The sequence below is a fragment of the Telmatherina bonti genome (genome assembly GCF_933228915.1).
Source record: "Telmatherina bonti genome assembly, chromosome: 14".
Classification (NCBI taxonomy): domain Eukaryota; kingdom Metazoa; phylum Chordata; class Actinopteri; order Atheriniformes; family Telmatherinidae; genus Telmatherina; species Telmatherina bonti.
Window position 1 is genome coordinate 35034569 of NC_136612.1, and position 18168 is coordinate 35052736.

General features: G+C 43.7%; 1 protein-coding gene across 1 annotated transcript in view; it reads right to left on the bottom strand.

Moving 5' to 3' along the window:
- Positions 1–6351: 6351 nt before the first annotated feature.
- LOC306765672 (NACHT, LRR and PYD domains-containing protein 12-like) overlaps positions 6352–18168 on the bottom strand; it is a gene marked incomplete at both ends in the record, with an annotated part of 50846 nt that continues 39029 nt past the window's right edge. Inside the window, 4 exons of the mRNA XM_079253156.1 lie at positions 6352–6509; positions 6607–6781; positions 9697–10181; positions 10312–10358. Of these exons, the coding sequence (XP_079109282.1) occupies positions 6352–6509; positions 6607–6781; positions 9697–10181; positions 10312–10358 (865 nt within the window). The remainder of the gene's footprint in view (positions 6510–6606; positions 6782–9696; positions 10182–10311; positions 10359–18168) is intronic.

Genomic DNA, 18168 nt, shown 5'->3' on the forward strand with positions numbered 1-18168 from the left:
TGTGTGTGCGCTGTGGAACAAAATGGTGATTGAAGCATGCTCCCGGTGCTGTCGCATCTAACAGCGTGTCAAATGTTTAATCTTCGTTCGGTGAAGAATAAAGAACTATATATATACACCCAGAGCCGTTGGTCTGAGTGGTGTAACAATTTGGAGGTTCCACCGAGATCACCAACGAAGAGACTGGAAATACAAGCAACAACCGGTGTGTGTAGAGCTAAGCAAGTAGCATAGAGCTAATTCCGAGCACGACACCGAACCGTTTCTGTGATTTTCAGGAGAGCTTGGAACAGATCAGCGAACGACGAGATGTCGGAGCACCGAGAGGATTTGCTTCTGGAAATTGAAAAGAAGCTGTTTGAACTGTCAGTGGAAGAACTGCACGATGTTTGTGAGTTCTGCAGACTTTCGGGAGATGACGACATTAAAAGCAAAACTCGTCGCGCACTCGTTAAATACGTCATAAAGTTTTGTGAACGGCAAGAACTATTGGAAAGAGAGGACGAAGGGGTGTCGGTTCTTTTGGAGCTGAATGACAAGCTCGAGGATCTGCTGCAGGGCCGGTCGGCGGGTGAAGTCGCGGGAGCAGCGGCGCCTTTCTCTTCATCCACCGGGGAGGAGGCGGCAGCGGCGAAAGCGGCAGAGGTGACGCGGTCAGCGGTGTTCTCATGCGGGGGACAGCAGAAAGACCGCAAAGCATCTTTGTCATCGCTGGAGCACCAGACGCTCCAGGAAACTCTTCAAAACGAGGAGGTTCGAGTTGGAGAAAGTGAATTCTTAACCAACCAATACTGTGCTATTCCTTCAGGATTCAGAAAAGAATTCAGAATAAAGGGACATGTTGGTGAGTTGACTTCTAAAGACAACCTGAGTTTCAGCAGCTTGGAACATCAGATTGTGAGCGGTTTAAAGAAAGGCTATCCGGAAATGGAAAATTGTGGAAGCAGTAATACAATCTGTGAGTCCTGGTCTGAAGCTAAGGAGCTATCTAGAAGGTAAACCAGATCTCACTCTGATGACCCTCAGACAAATATTAAGAGCACATTATGTGGAGAAAGATGCAACTATGCTTTATCATCAACTGACTAAAGCAGTGCAAGGACCTAGTGAGACACCACTTGACTTCCTCATTCGAGTGCTTGATCTGCGTCAAAAAGTCCTGTGTGCATCTGGTCGTGCACAATCTGGCCTGAAATATAACAAAGAGCTAGTCCAGAGCCAGTGTTTTCAGTCCATCATGACAGGCTTGGCGAACGCCAATATTAGAGCAGAGATGTGGATGTATTTACAGGATGAGAACAACAGTGATGAGCTGCTGCTACAAAAGATGCAGATTGCTCAATATAATGAAAGTGAGAGAGCTCAAAAGATAAAGACCACAAATAAGGCCTTGTACAAGGCAGGTCTGAACTCTGTAGAGCAGGGAGGGGTTGAAAACAACCCCCAAGTCACCCAAGTCTCAGAAAAACCAAACAAGGCAACTAAAGAAACCCCCTTGTTTACAAAAAATAGAGGAGAATAATACAGCAATAAGAGAACTTACAGGCCAAGTAGCTTCCCTGTTGCAAAGTGTCCACCGTGATAAAATGACTTCTGATGAAAGCCAAAGTAAAGCACGTGCAAATAGCTTCCAGAGACCAAAGAGACAATGTGCAGCATGCCAACAGGACAAAACTGATTGTCAGCATTGTTATAAGTGTGGTAGTGAAACACATTGGGCAAAAGGGTGCAGGATGGCAAAAGAGCAGAAGCCGTCGGGAAACTGGCGGAGGTTGTGACTGAGGGACGTGCCACAACCAGAGAGCTGCAGTCCCATAGTGACCCAAGTCCTAAACTGATCCCAAAATCCATGACCAGGAATGCAGACATGCTTCAAAAGGAGACAAATAAACTTACTGTTAATCTTTCCCCCATACAGTCAAACATGAACATTAAACAAAAAGACCCATCAACTAATTCATGTAACACCCACACCAGACACATGAAGGTTGCACAACTGATTGGTAAGAAGTGTCTTGTCTGGTGCAAAATGAACAATGTTAAAACTCAAGCTCTGTGGGATACAGGAGCACAAGTGACTATAATGAGTGAAGCATGGATGTCCCAAAACTTACCTGATGCAAAAATCCTTCCTATCAGTGATCTGTTAAGCGAGACTCAACTCCTGGACTTGAGAGCTGCAAATGGCTCAGAAATTCCTTTTGAGGGATGGGTGGAGGTTAATCTTAGTCTGTGTGGCCCAAAGGCTAAATCCACAGGGTCAAATAATATTTTAGTCCCAGTATTAGTGAGTAGAGACATTGTACAGAGACCTATAATAGGGTTTAATGCCATTGAAGAGATAATGAAAGAGAGGGAGGACCGGGTTCAGCCCAGTGAAAGACTAGCCTTGCTCAGAAACTCACTAAAACTAGGCACAAGAAAGGCAGAAACACTGTTGAGCTTAATCCAGGAAGTTACAGATGAAAATGCAACGTATGCAGTAAAGACGGGACGCACTTCTGTTGCAGTTCCAGGAGGTCAAACACAATGCATCAGCTGTCCTGTGAACACGGATCTGAAAGGGGTCACTGAAATGCTGTTTGAACCCGATGAGAACCTTTCTTTGGAGGAGGGGCTCAAAATATCCTGTCAACTGATCGATATTCCACCTTCGTCCCGCAAAGTGAAAATCTATGCCAGGAATACCACTCACCATGATATAACTGTGCCTAGTAGAACCGTGATTGGTAGCATACAGAGAATAACAAACTGTTTTCCATTGCTTACAGAGGAGCAACAAGTTAACTCTGTAACAGTTGAAAGTTCATTGGACACGCCCAACTCCACCTCTGCAAAGTCCCAGAATGAGCCCCTGGACAAATTGTGGGATCCACCTGTTAATGTTGACCACCTGACAAGTGAACAACAAACACTGGTTAAAAGAATGCTCAGAGAGGAATCTTGTGTTTTTGCCAGAGACAAAGACGAAGTAGGGCATATTAAAAACCTCAAAATGGACATTAAACTAACTGACAATGTGCCAGTGGCAAAAACATATAATGCCATACCCCGACCGTTGTATGATGAGGTAAAATCTCACATCCAGGACTTGCTGAACAAGGGCTTCATCCGCAAATCCGTCTCTCCGTATGCGTCTCCAGAAGTTTGCGTGAGGAAAAAAGACGGCAGTCTAAGACTCTGTATCGACTACAGGGGACTAAATAAAAAGACAATTCCAGATAGACACCCCATACCACGCATTCAGGAGATACTTGATGGGTTGGGTGGAAACGCATGGTTCAGTGTGTTGGACCAAGGAAAAGCTTACCATCAAGGTAGTGTGAGTGAGGACTCCAAGAAATACACAGCCTTTACAACTCCATGGGGGCTGTATGAATGGAACAGAATTCCATTTGGACTCACAAACACCCCCTCAGCTTTTCAGCGGAGCATGGAGGAGAGCTTAGAAGGTTTGAGGGACAAAATATGTATCCCATACTTGGATGATGTTTTAGTTTATAGCAAGACATTTGCACAACATGTTGAGGATGTGAGGTCTGTACTAAAACGTCAGCAAGCCTGGGGCATTAAACTGAGACCAGACAAATGTGACCTTTTTAAAAGTGAGGTGCGCTACATTGGGAAAGTGATTTCAGCTGAAGGTTACAAGATGGATGACAAATTGGCATTAAAAACAACCCCTCCTACTAATATCAGAGAGCTGCGTAAACTTCTGGGATTTCTGGGGTACTATAGAAGTTACGTGCAAGATTTCTCTCGCCATGCAAAATGTTTATATGATCTACTGTCAGCAGGTGCAGCCCCAGACTTGGACTCAAAGACCAACTACCACTCAGCTAAGGTGAGACAGTCCCTCACAAATCAGAAAATAGTGTGGACTGAAATCCACCAGAACGCCCTGAATCGTCTAGTTGATGTGTTGACCAACCCACCAGTAATGGCTTACCCGAGATTTGAGGATCCATTTATTTTACATGTAGACGCTTCAGAGGAGGGACTCGGAGCAGTCTTGTATCAGAGACAGGAGGGCAAACTCAGAGTCATTGGATATGGCTCACGGACATTGACACCAGCAGAAAAAAATTACAGACTGCATTCAGGAAAACTGGAGTTTCTAGCGCTCAAGTGGGCTGTTGCAGATAGGTTTAGAGACTATTTGTTTTATGCTCCATCTGTAACAGTGTACAGCGATAATAACCCTGTCACTTATGTCCTAAAGCACAGCTAAATTGAATGCAACTGGCCATCGCTGGGTCTCCGAGTTAGCTGATTTCAACATTACGCTGAAGTACCATCCAGGAAAAAGCAACGCAGATGCTGATTTCTTGTCCCGGACACCTGTGAGTATGGAGTCTTACATGTCTGAGTGCACAGAGAAGTATCTTCCTGAAGTGCTGGGTGCCATTTTCAGTGCAACTGAAACCCACAATCAATGCGATGTGGACTGGATCTCAGCTATTTCCTGCAGCCCATATGTTCAAGAGATGACAGCGGATAGTCATCTGGACATTAAAGTTACTCAGCAGGACTTACTGCAGGCACAGTTGCAAGACCCTGCAATATCCCATATTCTCCAAATGAAAAAGTTGGGAGGAAAACCAAACAGGAGAGACAGTAACATAAGAACAGAAAAAGTTAAGCAGCTGTCACATGAATGGAAAAGACTGCATGTCTCTCAAGAGGGTTTATTAAAGCATAAAACAGCAACATGTTCCCAAATTGTGCTTCCAGAGCAGTACAAGGATTTGGTTTATAAGTACCTCCATTCTGAGATGGGTCATTTGGGGGGTAGACAGGGTTCTACATCTAGCTAAGCAGAGGTTTTATTGGCCTAGAATGCAAACAGATGTAGAGTTTTTCATAACCCAGGTTTGCAAATGCAACGTTCAAAAGAAACCTGCAGTACATAGCAGAGCACCTATGTGTCATGTACATGCAACTGCGCCATTCGAAATGGTCTCAATAGACTACCTCCATCTTGAAAGGAGCAGGGGAGGGTATGAATATATTTTAGTGATCTTAGATAACTTCACTAAGTTTGCTCAAGCCTACCCGACTCGTAACAAATCAGGCAAAACAGCAGCTGATAAAATCTTTAATGATTTTGCCTTAAAATTCAGATTCCCTTCTAAAATACACCACGATCAAGGCAAAGAATTTGAGAATCAGCTATTCAGACAACTGCAAGAATACACAGGTGTTGCAAAGTCAAAGACAACTCCCTACCATCCACAGGGGAACCCAGCAGAAAGATTTAATCGCACCTTGTTATCTATGCTGCGGACCCTAGATGAGGAGAAAAAGGAGAACTGGAGTGACTATGTAAATAAAGTTGTACATGCTTACAACATCACCATCAGCGAAGCAACAGGTTACTCTCCTTTTTATCTGCTATTTGGAAGAAATCCCAGACTTCCAATTGATCTGATATTTGGATTAAATGACAAGGAAGGGTACATCTCACATCAGGAATATGCTCAGAAATGGCAACAACAAATGCAAGAGGCATATGAAATTGCATCCAAAACCATCAAAAAGACTACAGCGAGAGGGAAAATGTACTATGATAAAAAAAAGACAAAGTGCTGTCCTTTTACCAGGTGATAGAGTTCTTGTAAGGAATATGTCAGAGCGCGGAGGACCTGGAAAACTGCGCTCACATTGGGAAAAACAGATACATATAGTTGTCTCCCAAAAAGGGGAAAACAGTCCGGTTTATGAAGTAAAGCATGTAACATGCGCCACAACCAGACACACTCTCTTGTGGAGCGGGCCATCAGGCTGCTAAAGTGGAGGTGGAGGTCCATCGATGCATCAGGAGGCAGCTTGTGCTACTCACCTGCAAATGTGTCAAAAATTGCGCGGGCATGTGCTGTGCTGCGTAACATGGCACTAAATGCAAACGTTCCCCTGCCAACACCAGACCCTACTATTGTCCCCGACCTCGAACCCCATCCCCTTGTGTTTGAACCAAATGCTGCAGATGTACAACAGCGTCTGGAAGTGATGCAATGCTTATGACATAAGAGGTAAAGAATTTTCATTTATTTACAAGTTTCTTTAGTGCAGTGCCTATGTCTTTCAAGGCAGACTTTATTTTTCTTTCAACTCCGTAGCCACCTGTTTTATGGCACTGATTGTGTCCCTCTGCACCTGCAGGACTTCTTCTGTGAGGACACGGCTGCTACGAGGGGGCGCATGAGGTGCCGTGACGTCAGGGGCGTCCCCATCTCCAACCACAGCTGTGGTACTACTGCTCTAGCTGAACACCCAGGAACTATAGTGGAAATGCATTGACACTAAATAAACTGGTGGCATTCATATAAAAGTTGTCTGTACATGTTCATTTTATAATTTGAAATGACCAGCATCATCCGGAGCCTGTTGCACGTGTGCTTCTGGGTCCCCCTCTGCCTCAGACACCACTCCACTCAGTAGGGACTCTCCGATTAGCCCTGCCAGCTTCTCAGCTGTGGGAGTGAGCTGCGGTATTTCCCTTCCTCCACCTGTGGTGCACACACTATGTTTGTGGAGAGCAATGCACTTCTTTGCCTCCTCTTTGATGTCGGACCACTTTTTTTTTAATCTCCGGGACCGTCCGGCCTTCTGAGGAGACGGCATTTACTGCATCGGCCACCTGCTGCCATCTCTCTGCCTTTCTGGCATTGGTGATGCCTGTCCCATGTCCGTCAAATAACACCTTTTTACGGTTTTCAATGTTTTTGATGATGACCTCTACCTCATACTCCATGAAGTTTCTATTTTTTGTTCTTTTGCCCTGCTGAGCCACCATGGAAATGAGATACTGAATATTCATCTGAGGCGTTTAACTGACCTTTTATAGTCATCATGAGGGCAGAGAAATGCACTTCCTCACCTGCTCCAGATTTAGTGTTGATCCTGATTTATGAAGGGAAACGGGTGTGGAATGTGGTGCACACTGCTTCGTAAAGGGAAGTTTTTTTGCGCCGCATTTCCTGTTTTCCGTACGTACGCCACCTGTAGACAGCGTTGCTCCGCACAGTTTGATAAATGAGGCCCCTGGACGGGTTTTCTATGTCCACCTTCTGCTCCTGGGACTCAGACCGGATCCAACAGTCCAGCACTGGAGTCTCAGACTGGTAGCGGGTCCTGCAGGTCTGCAGGGACCATGTCCAGTTCTGTCCCAGATCAACGCTGCAGCTGACGGTAACGTCATCAAATATTACTAAATATTTAAACATTAAGTATTTTTCATTTTATTTTTATTTATGTAAAATAAATTGAAACATGTTTCTTTCCTGAGTCTTTAGGATTCAGCTTCATTTGTATCGAAGAAAAAAGAGTTTATTTTATTTATTACAGAAAACAGAATCTGGAACAAAATGAGAAAAAAAATTTCACCTGAAAAACTCACAAGCAGCAGATTGTTATAAACACGACACTTTATATGTTTCATTATTATCAAAAACACAATTTTTTAATATAAATATAAAAAAAAATCAAAGAAATGGAAAAAACTGGAAAACTTCAGGTATAAAATTATGAACACATTTAACCAAAAGTTTAAATATTTTTATAGGGGTGGGACTTGATTAGAAAAATAGTCCAATTAAATGCAGACTTTGTAGTTAATTAATCTCAATTAATTACATTTTAAAGGCAGAACAAATTTTGTCCCAAAAGCAACATTTTTTTCACTTAAATGAATTTTAATCAAATTAAATCGTAAAATAATCTTGGAAACAGGCTTTGTAATGAATGAATCTGGATGAACAGGACAGGACTGGAACATTGACAGGAACCACAGTGAGCGTGATGGAAGTCACAGCAGGACTGTGGAAAACTCTGGAATGACAGAGAGTCCATGTCAGACTGACGTGGCTGAACAGTTTGTGAACTGTGACGATGGTGGAAAAGTTTTTAGAAGATCTAAAATGATGAGACAGAAGAATCCACACAGGTGAGACGGCGTTTCCCTGTAAAATCTCTGCTAAACGTTCCACAGAACAGAACATGTGGGCCCACAGCAGAAGCCAGAAGACATATTCATGCAGAATATGTGGTGAAAGTTTGGCTCAGCGTAGCAAAGTGACTTGTCCCAGCAGAGTCCATGCAGGTAAAAAGCCTTTTAGCTGCACTACCTGTGGAAAACGGCTTTCTTCTACAAGTCATCTGACTGTTGATATGAGAAGCCACACAGGTGAGAGGCCTTCTTCCTGTCACACCTGTGGAAAATGTCTCAGTGGGAAGCGTCCACATGCCAAGCCACAGCGGCCAGAAGCCGTATTCCTGGAAAATATGCGCTAAAAGTTTCAGCCAAAGTTCCAGAGAAACAGGCCACATGGCGGGACGCCTCTCCCCAATGACGTGCAGGGAAACGCTGGAAAAGCCCAACTCCACGTTCACATGAGAGCTGGTGGCCCATCAATGCTTTGTACACTAAAGTGATTCTTTTCAGATGCTCACTATGATTGTTTCTATCAGCTGGAGGAGACGAGCCTCTCAGAAGGCTTTCCAGTCTTTTCCTCTTGTGGATGTTTTTCTGCTGGAAATACAAAGAGACGTCAGCAGAGAGGAGGCTCCTCAGCTTGTAGCGTCTGTGTCAGTGATGCTAGAAATGTTGGCCTTTGTTTTGTCTTCTTGTCCACATTCAACTCTCAGCTGTGTCATGTTGTTGGGAATTCCTCCCACACTTTACTGAGACATGACAAAACGTCAGCAGCAGTGTTCTGCAGCAGCGGTGTGTTCTAACCAGCGTGTCGCGTCTGGATCACCTTTTCTACAACATTAAACACAGCCATCAGACAAGCGGACGCTCTCCTGTCCTTCTCATTAAAACAAGACACTTTTCAATCAATAAAAGCCCTTTGAATGTTTCTGGCAGTTTGCTGATTTCATCTGGAAAGTATTGATAAGTGCGTGTGATCGGCCACTAAGTATGTGTACTGGAATAGTAAGACTTAAGATCTTCAGCTGGATCTTTCTGCTTTTACTGACAACACAACACTTGTAGTTTCATACTTTCATAGATTGTGGATCAGTTTGATCAGGTGGAACTGATCCACAATCAGTGTTAGGTCCTAACTGGACAGACGGACGTCCCAGAAGTGGGACGGACTTTGACTTGTTTGACTTCCAAGCTAATGACGACGTCTAACCTTTCTTTTCTTTCTTTAGGTAGAATTTGAGAAAAAGGAAGAAATGAAAGTGAAAGTAATTCCAGGAAGCATCAAACATTAGAATGAAATGCTCTGAAATCATTTCACTTTCTGATATTAAGAGCAAACTAGAAGAAATAAAGACTGAAATGATTGTGAGAGTTTTTATTGAGATAAAAGGAAACATTTGGAGAATGTGACACAAATCAATAATGCATCTTTAATTCAACATGTAACTGCAGCCGACATGAGCTGAACACAACATCCTGATACTCAGTGTGAAGCTTTGACTGGAAACAGACAGAAAAACAACATGTGGATCCTGGAAGAAGCTCAGCTTCCATCTTTAAAGGACTGAAGAGGAAGAAGTTTCCAAGAATCATTTAGAAGAGTTTCACACACAAACTGAATCTGAAAAGATGTTTCTGAGTTAAAGAGACAGACATGTACAGCCTGAAGCATCTGTTCATCAGCTTCTCTGCTGCCAGCAGAGTCTTTACACTCCACACAGAGACACCCAGGAACCAGACCAGGAACCAGACCAGGGCCAGACTCTAAATCCAGCATAGAGAGGATGAGTGAATGTGGTGATGAAGGTGTGGAGGTGGATCAGGGAGTCAGAGGAGACTCTGTAGAAGGACAGAGAGCCAGCAGGACAGTCCACATACACTGCTACTCTGTTAGAGACAGAGGAGGAGGAGGAGGAGGAGGAGATGGGTGTTTCTCTGTTATTGTGCCAGACAGAGTAGCCTCCATCATCAGAGCAGATCAGACTCCAGGACTGATCATTCCATCCAAACCCAGACCTCCTGCTGATTTCTCTGTAACTCACTGCTATATAAACGACTCCTCTCCACTCCACCTCCCAGTAGCAGCGACCAGTCAGAACATGTTCACACAGCAGCTGAGGATAAATAAATCTGTCTGGATGATCAGGATATGACTGAAGCTTCTCCACAAACGTCACCTTCCTGTTGTTGTCAGACAGTTTGAGGTCCCTGCTCACTGTGTTGACGTCGATGGTGAGTGGACAGGAATCTGATGGAGAGAACAAACACAATCCAGCTGCACTTATTGATCTATTGACACTTTGATGTGACTGATGAATGAGTGATGGGACGGTGTGAAGATGGTTGAATGTGATGAATCCAGTGAAAAACACACTTACACTTCCTCAGACCTGGTCTCAACCATGCTTCTCCAGCAGGCTCCACCCTGAAAGGAGGAGGGGGGTCAGAGCATGCTAACATGGACATGACATGTCTCTCATTTAGACCCAACCACAGCACTGCTTCAGCCATCACCTTCATCACTACTGATAGAATCACAGCTTTAGATCAGAACAAACTATTGTGCTGCTTTATTTGTTGACTTATCAAAAGCATTGTGTGTGTCTGATCGGGAGGACCGGGATAATTCCTGGTGGGCCGGACTTATGTTTGGGCAGCAAGGGCCGCTGGTTTTCCTATTTATTTATTTATCATTTGTTTATCACCAAGCATCATTAGACTGTTAATAACAAACCTGCAGAGAACAGAGCAGTTTTTATTCTTTATTCATAAGGATTAGATCTCCATGGACACTAATTTGCGTGATATTTAATATTCAGAAAAGGAAATTCTGATGTAAAGAATAGAGTTGGAGATTTCCCCTTTAACTCTGCTTTTTATTTTTGTGAAGTTGTGATGAAACTGTTTACTTACAGTGAAAAAAGAGTTTATAGTGTTATTAGAAAGTAAAACTCTATTATCTTCTATTTAATGTTTAATATTTTATGTATGACTTTATCTTTAAGGTTTGGACATCTATGAACATTTATTGAACAGAATGTAGATTCTGATTTTGTTCTAAAAGATGTGTTGGAGATGTTCAACAACATCTGAGTTGAAATAAATCTGAATTATGAAACAATCCTTACTTGCACTAAATTGGAGATATTTTAGAAAACTAGACTGGATTAAAAGGGGTTGCAGAGCAGTGTGCAAGTGTAGACTTAACATGTAAGGTTATCATTGGTTGGTTTTAAAAGGTCATAGTGGGCTGGTCTGAGGCATAAAACTCCAGGGCTGAAAATGAGTCCCACTCCGGATCTGCAGTTGATCACAATATTCTGCTGAATAGATTACGCAATCTAGGTTTCCATACGAGTGGCTGTGATTGGTTCTCTGACTACTTATCATCGAGGCGTCAATGTGTAAAGTCTGGTTGTCACGCGGTTCTGTGCTCTTAACAAGGATGATGGTGCAGTCATCGCTCCGTTGAGGTGCTTTATTTACAACTCCTCCTAGGGCTGCTCCATTATGGTCAAAATAATCATCACAATTATTTGGACTGAAACTGAGATCTGGATTATTTAACACAATTCTCCATTATCTTTAACAAGATGAATTTATTTAACATTAAACAGGCTTTTAAACAATGTCTTTAGGATTCCACATCTTTTAGAAAACAAACAACATGAAGCTTTGTCTTGACAAAGTGCAAATACTGATGTAAACTCAATAGATAAATATAAACTATGTTGTAGTGAACTTCCACAACCTACTGCCATTATTCTACATTGCACCTGCAGCCGGAGGCGACTGGGAGACTGGCCGCCGGGTGCTTTAGGACGGGGAGAGGCTCCCGCTGCTCCTTCCTTACAGTAACTGCAGAACAATATGAGCCTTCAAGTCAGTCGCCAAAACACCAGAAAAGTCTCCAATAACTCCAGTAAAAGTCGCTAGATTTGTCGCTTTGAACAAAAAAGTCACCAAGGGGGTTTGAAAGTCTCCAGATTTAGAGAGAAAGTCTCCAAGTTGGCAACAGTGTCTGAATGAAAGCAAAGCGGCTGTGGGAGGAGTTTACAGCACAGCGCTGCAACGCCAGAGACGCTCGATTAGCAGCTGAAGACAGCAGGAGAGGAAACTGCAGAGAGGAAAGAAATCACACCCTTTTATTTTTATCATCGTTGGAAACCCAGATCGTCACTGAGATTAAAATCTGATTCATCTTCCAGCCCTAACTCCTCCAAAGTGCAGCAATATATACAGTGTCCCGTCCCAGTATGTACAATATTTACAATATGTACAAGATCTCACCAATAGTTCTCTAGATGCCAGCTTCACAATACACATTCCAACCTACTCGCCACCCTGCCAGCTCAGAAATGAGCTCCTTATAAACATCAAGCTCCTCCCCTAACAGGAAGCTTCCCAGTTACCACAGATAGTAGGCTTTTTCTGAAACACCGTTTGTTCTCCATAACAAATATGCATACCAAAACATTCCACAAAGGAAACACATTTAAACATTCCCAACATCAGTAGAATCATCATAACACAGGTCAAAATAAACAGGATTATTCATGTGATACGGCGTTTCAGTGCATCACGTGACGGTGACGTCACTGCCGCATTGCGACAGGTTGACGTCTTAAACGCGGCCCGAGCGTTGCCTCGGTTTTCACAAACTACCAGCAGGCCTGGAGATGCACGGTAAGTAACTGTCCAGCAGCTTATTCCCAGTATTAGTAAGGAGACAACTGGGTGTGCTCCCCTAATGATCTGCTAACAGTAGGTGGAACGTCGGGAATGCGGCTGCTAACCGGTACCGTGGGTGTGTCTCTGGTGGCGTGATGGTCCTCAGGACCACCGTCAGCTAGGTACAGGTGTGTGTGTGTGTGTGTGTGTTTGGTGTCGGTCTGCAGGGTGTGTGACAAGGCTTCTTTGTCACACTACTAATTTTAAGTTCTGACATCGTACCTGTAACTAAAGGTGTACCACCAGGGTCTGTATCGGGTCCTTTTCACCGTTTCTGTCTCGGGCCGATAGGAGCTGCCTTTGTATTTTAGATGTTTGTGGCCAACGCATGTTTTTATCTTTGTGTTTTTAATGCATGTTTTTCTGTGGTTTATGTGTTTGTTTTTATGGACTTTTTGGCCATGGATTATGAACAATGGAGTGCAGCTCCGCCCTGTTACGTTTCCCCTTTCCCAATTATGGTGGATTGGTGGACAATAAAAAGGACTGATTCAGCAACAGGTGAGACCGATCAGCGGAAAGAGATCCCTTGGAGCGCGGACAACCGGCAATGGAGAAACGGAAACGCCTGCTTCAAGATAAGTAAAGGGACGAACCAAACCCTTAGGACATAGTGTGGATGCGTTAAGAAAAGAGACAAACAGTTGCCGATTATCTCACTCCGGGTTTCTCTTGGCAGGACTTCAGACTCTTGGCACAGCGGGGCCAAGCAACGCGGACACCGCAGAGCAAAGAGATCCTCCGCTTGATGCAGAAGGAGGAAGGACTTAGCGCCGTCACACGCCGCCACACACATTCACAAGATGCTGGTTCGCCTTCTAGGAGGATTGTGGACAGGGGCTTACAAGGGACTCATAAGGACCGGGTGCCCTGCCCCCTCCATTTATTGGGTTGGACTATTTTATTTCTTTTATCCTTTTTAAATTCACGTTTTAGCTTTAAGTAAGAGAGTGAATAAACTCCTTTGTTTTTAAATTCCACTGTCATTCGTGTGTGTGTTGGTGTGGCCCGGGGATCAACTGGAAGTCACAACTTGTGACATATTAACAATATAATTCCTTCTCTTAGTGACTGTCATGCCCGCTGATATGCAGATGACACTATCCTGTATTGTACTGCTGACTCCATGGCCACAGAGAAACTCCAGCTTTCTTTTAATATTCTTCAGGAGGCTCTTATCAGCTTAAAGCTGGTTTTAAATGACAAAAAGACTAAATTGATGTTATTTTCCCGTTCCAGAAACATGGACGGCAGCAACACATTTTTATTTTTATCTAGCAGGGATGGCTCTCGCATTCAGCGAGTCACTGAATAGAAGTATGTCGGCCTCTGGAGAGATGAAAAATGAACCTTTAGGTACCATGTCAATGCTCTTGTCTCCGCTCTACGACACTCTACGGCTTCCTGTATGGGAACAAATCATACCTATCCCTAACTGGCAGGAAGAAAACAGTTGCCTGTCTTTTTATCAGGGTTGGATTACGGCGACATCATCTATAGACATGCAGCAGCAACAACCCTCAAACCTCTGGACTCCATCTACCTCTCTGCTCTCAGATTTCTTACCGGGGAGAGCTATGACACCCACCACTGCCTCTTCTATCAGAAGGCTGGCTGCTCCTCTCTCAGTGACAGATGCAGGAAACACTGCTATTTTTTATTTTTAAGGCTCTGACTGGAAAACTGCCTCCATACATTTCATCCCTACCAGAGAGGAGCTGTGGGTTTGATCCCAGTCGTTCCAGTAGCCTGACCTCTTTAAAGTCCCGTTTGTTTGAGTTGGGCCTTCTCTTTTAACGCTCCAGATACATGGAACACTTCAGTAATCTCTGGGACTGGAGATCATCCCACCTTTTATTGATTTTAAATGTTTCATGTCTGACTTTTTAAATTCATCATGGTCTTGTTGTTGTGAAGTATTTTTATTAGTTTTATACAACCACGTCATTGACTTCAAACTTTTATTTATATTTATCTTTGTGAAGTCATCTGGATTTGTTTTGATTTTATTGTTCGGTGTTTATGATGTGTTGCTGTAAACTCGTCGTCCCTGTAAATGAGGGAAACCTCAGTGACTAACCAGTTCAAATAAAGGTTAAATAAATGAGTGACAGCTTGTCATTTCTGGGAGCACATGTATAGAGAAGAAACTGACTGAACGGGGGTGAAGAGGGTCTGGTGTGAACGAGACGGGAGCTCATATGCAGGCTCTGAAATAATGGCACACATTGATGGAAAGATCAGTTAGCTGACAGGAATAAACCTGCAAACAGGTTAAGAGGATAAAGTAGTGACAGAAACATGATGGAAATACTTTAGAAGAAGGAATCTGAAGTGAAATGTGTCCAACAGGCAACAATACAGGCTGTGGAAATAAAAAGCAGCATGATGGACTGAGGCTGCAGCAGAGGCCGACCGATGGAAGAAAGGTTGGAGAAAAAACTCACTAATTCTGGAAAGAAGAGCAGAAAAACCAGATCACACATTTAGGAACTGATCAAGCTTTGATGGATCTTTCTGTCGGTGAGAAGCAGGAGCTTGTCATGCAGATAAAGCTTTTCATTCTATAGATTTTATAAAAAAAGAAAAGAAAAAGTCACGTTCAGAAGTTCATTTTTCTGACGGCCTCATTCACTGACAGTTTTTTTTAACTTGTCCAGCATGAAAGCAGCAGAATGATGGTCTGGCTGCTGTGTTCTGCTGAGCAAAGAGGAGCTTCATAGATATAAAGATCCCCTTCATCATTTAAGTTTTTATTTTATTAGTTTATGTAGAATAAATCTTGGTTTTACTGAGTTTCCATGGTACAGCTGGACCTGAGCGGAGAAGAAGACAGAACAAGGATAGAAAGAGAACAGAAAGGAAAGTAAACAGAAGACAAAGAGGAGACAGAAATACACCAGGAAGGAAACACTGCAATCCAATCACAGCTTCTAGACCATCTGCTGCACCTGTACAGAGACATAAAGGGCATCTCATGGCCCCCCCAGGAAGACAAAGTCAGCAACTGGAGGAGCACCAGAGATGAACAAAGTGGAAAAATGGATTTCAACTAAAAGCAGAAACACACACAGAAGTAAATGAAGGGAAAATGTGTGTTAGTGAGTAAACCTGCAGGACGACTCAGTGACTGTGTCACATGCAGAACACACGGAGTGAAACGTGTTCGCACAAGAGTCATCATGCCAATGTGACCCCGCCTGCACAAAGGTCAGAGGCAGGCCAGGAGGACCCCGAGACCCAACGGTAGCCACCCCGACCACAGACCCCAGCCCCCCACCCTGAAGTCAGCCCAGCGCCCGGCCACGAGGGGTCAGAGGGAGGCCCCGGCCAGAGCCCCCCCACAGTCAGTGGGCACAAGCCCCAGGGGGCCGAGACCGGCAGATGTAGACCCTGACGGGTACCAGGCACCCAGGGTGGACAGGACACAGGCCCCTAAACCTCCCTACCCCACAGGTAGGGGGCCCACACAGCGCCCACAGAGGACTGGGACCCACAGCTGACCACCCAGCGGGGGCCAGTCCACCCCCCGGTGCACCAGTAGACTGGTCAGTGACACAGTTTTAACGTCTCTCTTCACATCTACGTGCGTTGCCAACTTTCAGAAGTGAACATAAGGGACGGCCACCACAGCTCCTCGGGGCCATGACCACCACGGCCCCCCTCCCACAGCAGTGCTGGCTTTTATGTTGTGTCTATAAAGTGCTGTTAATTAGGCTCCATAAAGCCGTAATAACATGCTTCCATATTTAATATATAACAGGGAAATATAGAAGAAAAAACTGCAGAATCAGTGAAGCTGGTTACTGAGAAGCTGCATGATGGAGCATTTGGCAGCAGCTAGGGATGCACTGATCCACTTTTTGGGAGTTCCGATCCGATACCGATATCTGAACTTTGAATATTTACCGATACCAGATGTGTTTATGTGAACATTATTGTGACTATGGTTATTACTGCTGTTATAACTGTGTAAGATTTCATGAGGTTGTAATAAATGACCCATCCTTTCTGAAGTTACCTCACCAATACAAATATAATAACATTATAGATCTAACAATTTCAACAAGTTTTATTCTGATTTGGCATATTTTACCTAAATACAACTATAAATGTGTGGTTTTGAAACAAAGATCCAGCTTTTAGTGTCGTGTTCCTCATCGCATGCGGCTCACTGACTCGTGAAGCAGCCGCTGGCTTTCTGAAAATGCATCTAAACAAGTCATAATGATCCTCAACGCTGCAGTTCTCTCCACAAACAAGAGCTGCAGGCTGCTTGCAGAAACTTTGCTGTCCTAACGGCCCTAACTGACCCTGTCAGAGTTGCCAGTTCTGGCTGATTTCAGCTGCAGCGAACTCCACCAAAGAGCTGCTCCGTCGGTAGCTCCGTATATATAATGAAAAAGAAACGCCCACATTCTGGAGGCATTATTGTATTTTCACCAGATACTGTTGCATAAGAATGCCATTACTCCGTGCAACATTTAGGATAACCATTCCTTGCTAAAAAGCTGAATGTTACTGATTTGGCAACGTAGCGGGATACGTAGCGTGGGAACGCTGTTTGTCTGGGGGGGTGTGGCGGTTCTCCTCGTCTTAGTTTATTGAGTGCAGCTCTTTTTGAATTAATAGTGAGGATCACTGTTTTAGTGGAACAAAAAATGTCACATTTTAACATTGAAGGCATTTATTTCTTTTAAAACACATCTGGAACATGTCATCAAACACATCTGTGCTAGCTTGATACTGGTATCGATACAGATACCAGTATCGGTTGTGGTATCGGCACACTTTTATTAATACCAGGTACGAGTACACACGCTTGGTATTGAGGGATGCACCAATACCAATACTGGTACTGGTATCGGTACATCCCTAGCAGCAGCAGCAACTAAAGCGGGTCTGCTTGTGTGGAGGGAGCAACAATGAACTTTTAAACTAGAAACCAAACAATCTGAGAACTTAATGAAACTATTAAAATGAAAATTCTTTTAAAAATAGAAAAGTTTTCTCTGAACAGCATTTATTTATTAACTGTTAATCCATGAGTCTGACTTATTGTTAAAATGGACATATATAATATTTAGATGGGTGAATACTACTGTATATTAAATAAATGATCATTTAATCAACTGTAAAAACTCAACATGGTAAACAATCAAAGCACAACAGTCTCCTGCAGCAGCTCCACCATGTTCTGACATCTTCTGCTAAAAGGACGTCATGTCCCACACTGGATCAGTCAGAACCGGGTCACTTCTGTGTTCTTACGTGTCTGCAGCGTTGCCTTCCTGATGCATGATGTGTGACATCAGACAGCCCACCATGCGCCATGCAAACACTCGCTGACACATTTTACACTTTGTCCTGTAACCGTCTCCACTGACGCTGTCCAGCTAATGAAAGCGTCTTGGCTTTGGAGGACGTGGTGGCGTATCGGTGCAGAGGACATCTTTAAAAGGCGCCGGTGTTGTGAGCAGCATAGACATAATATATTGTAGATG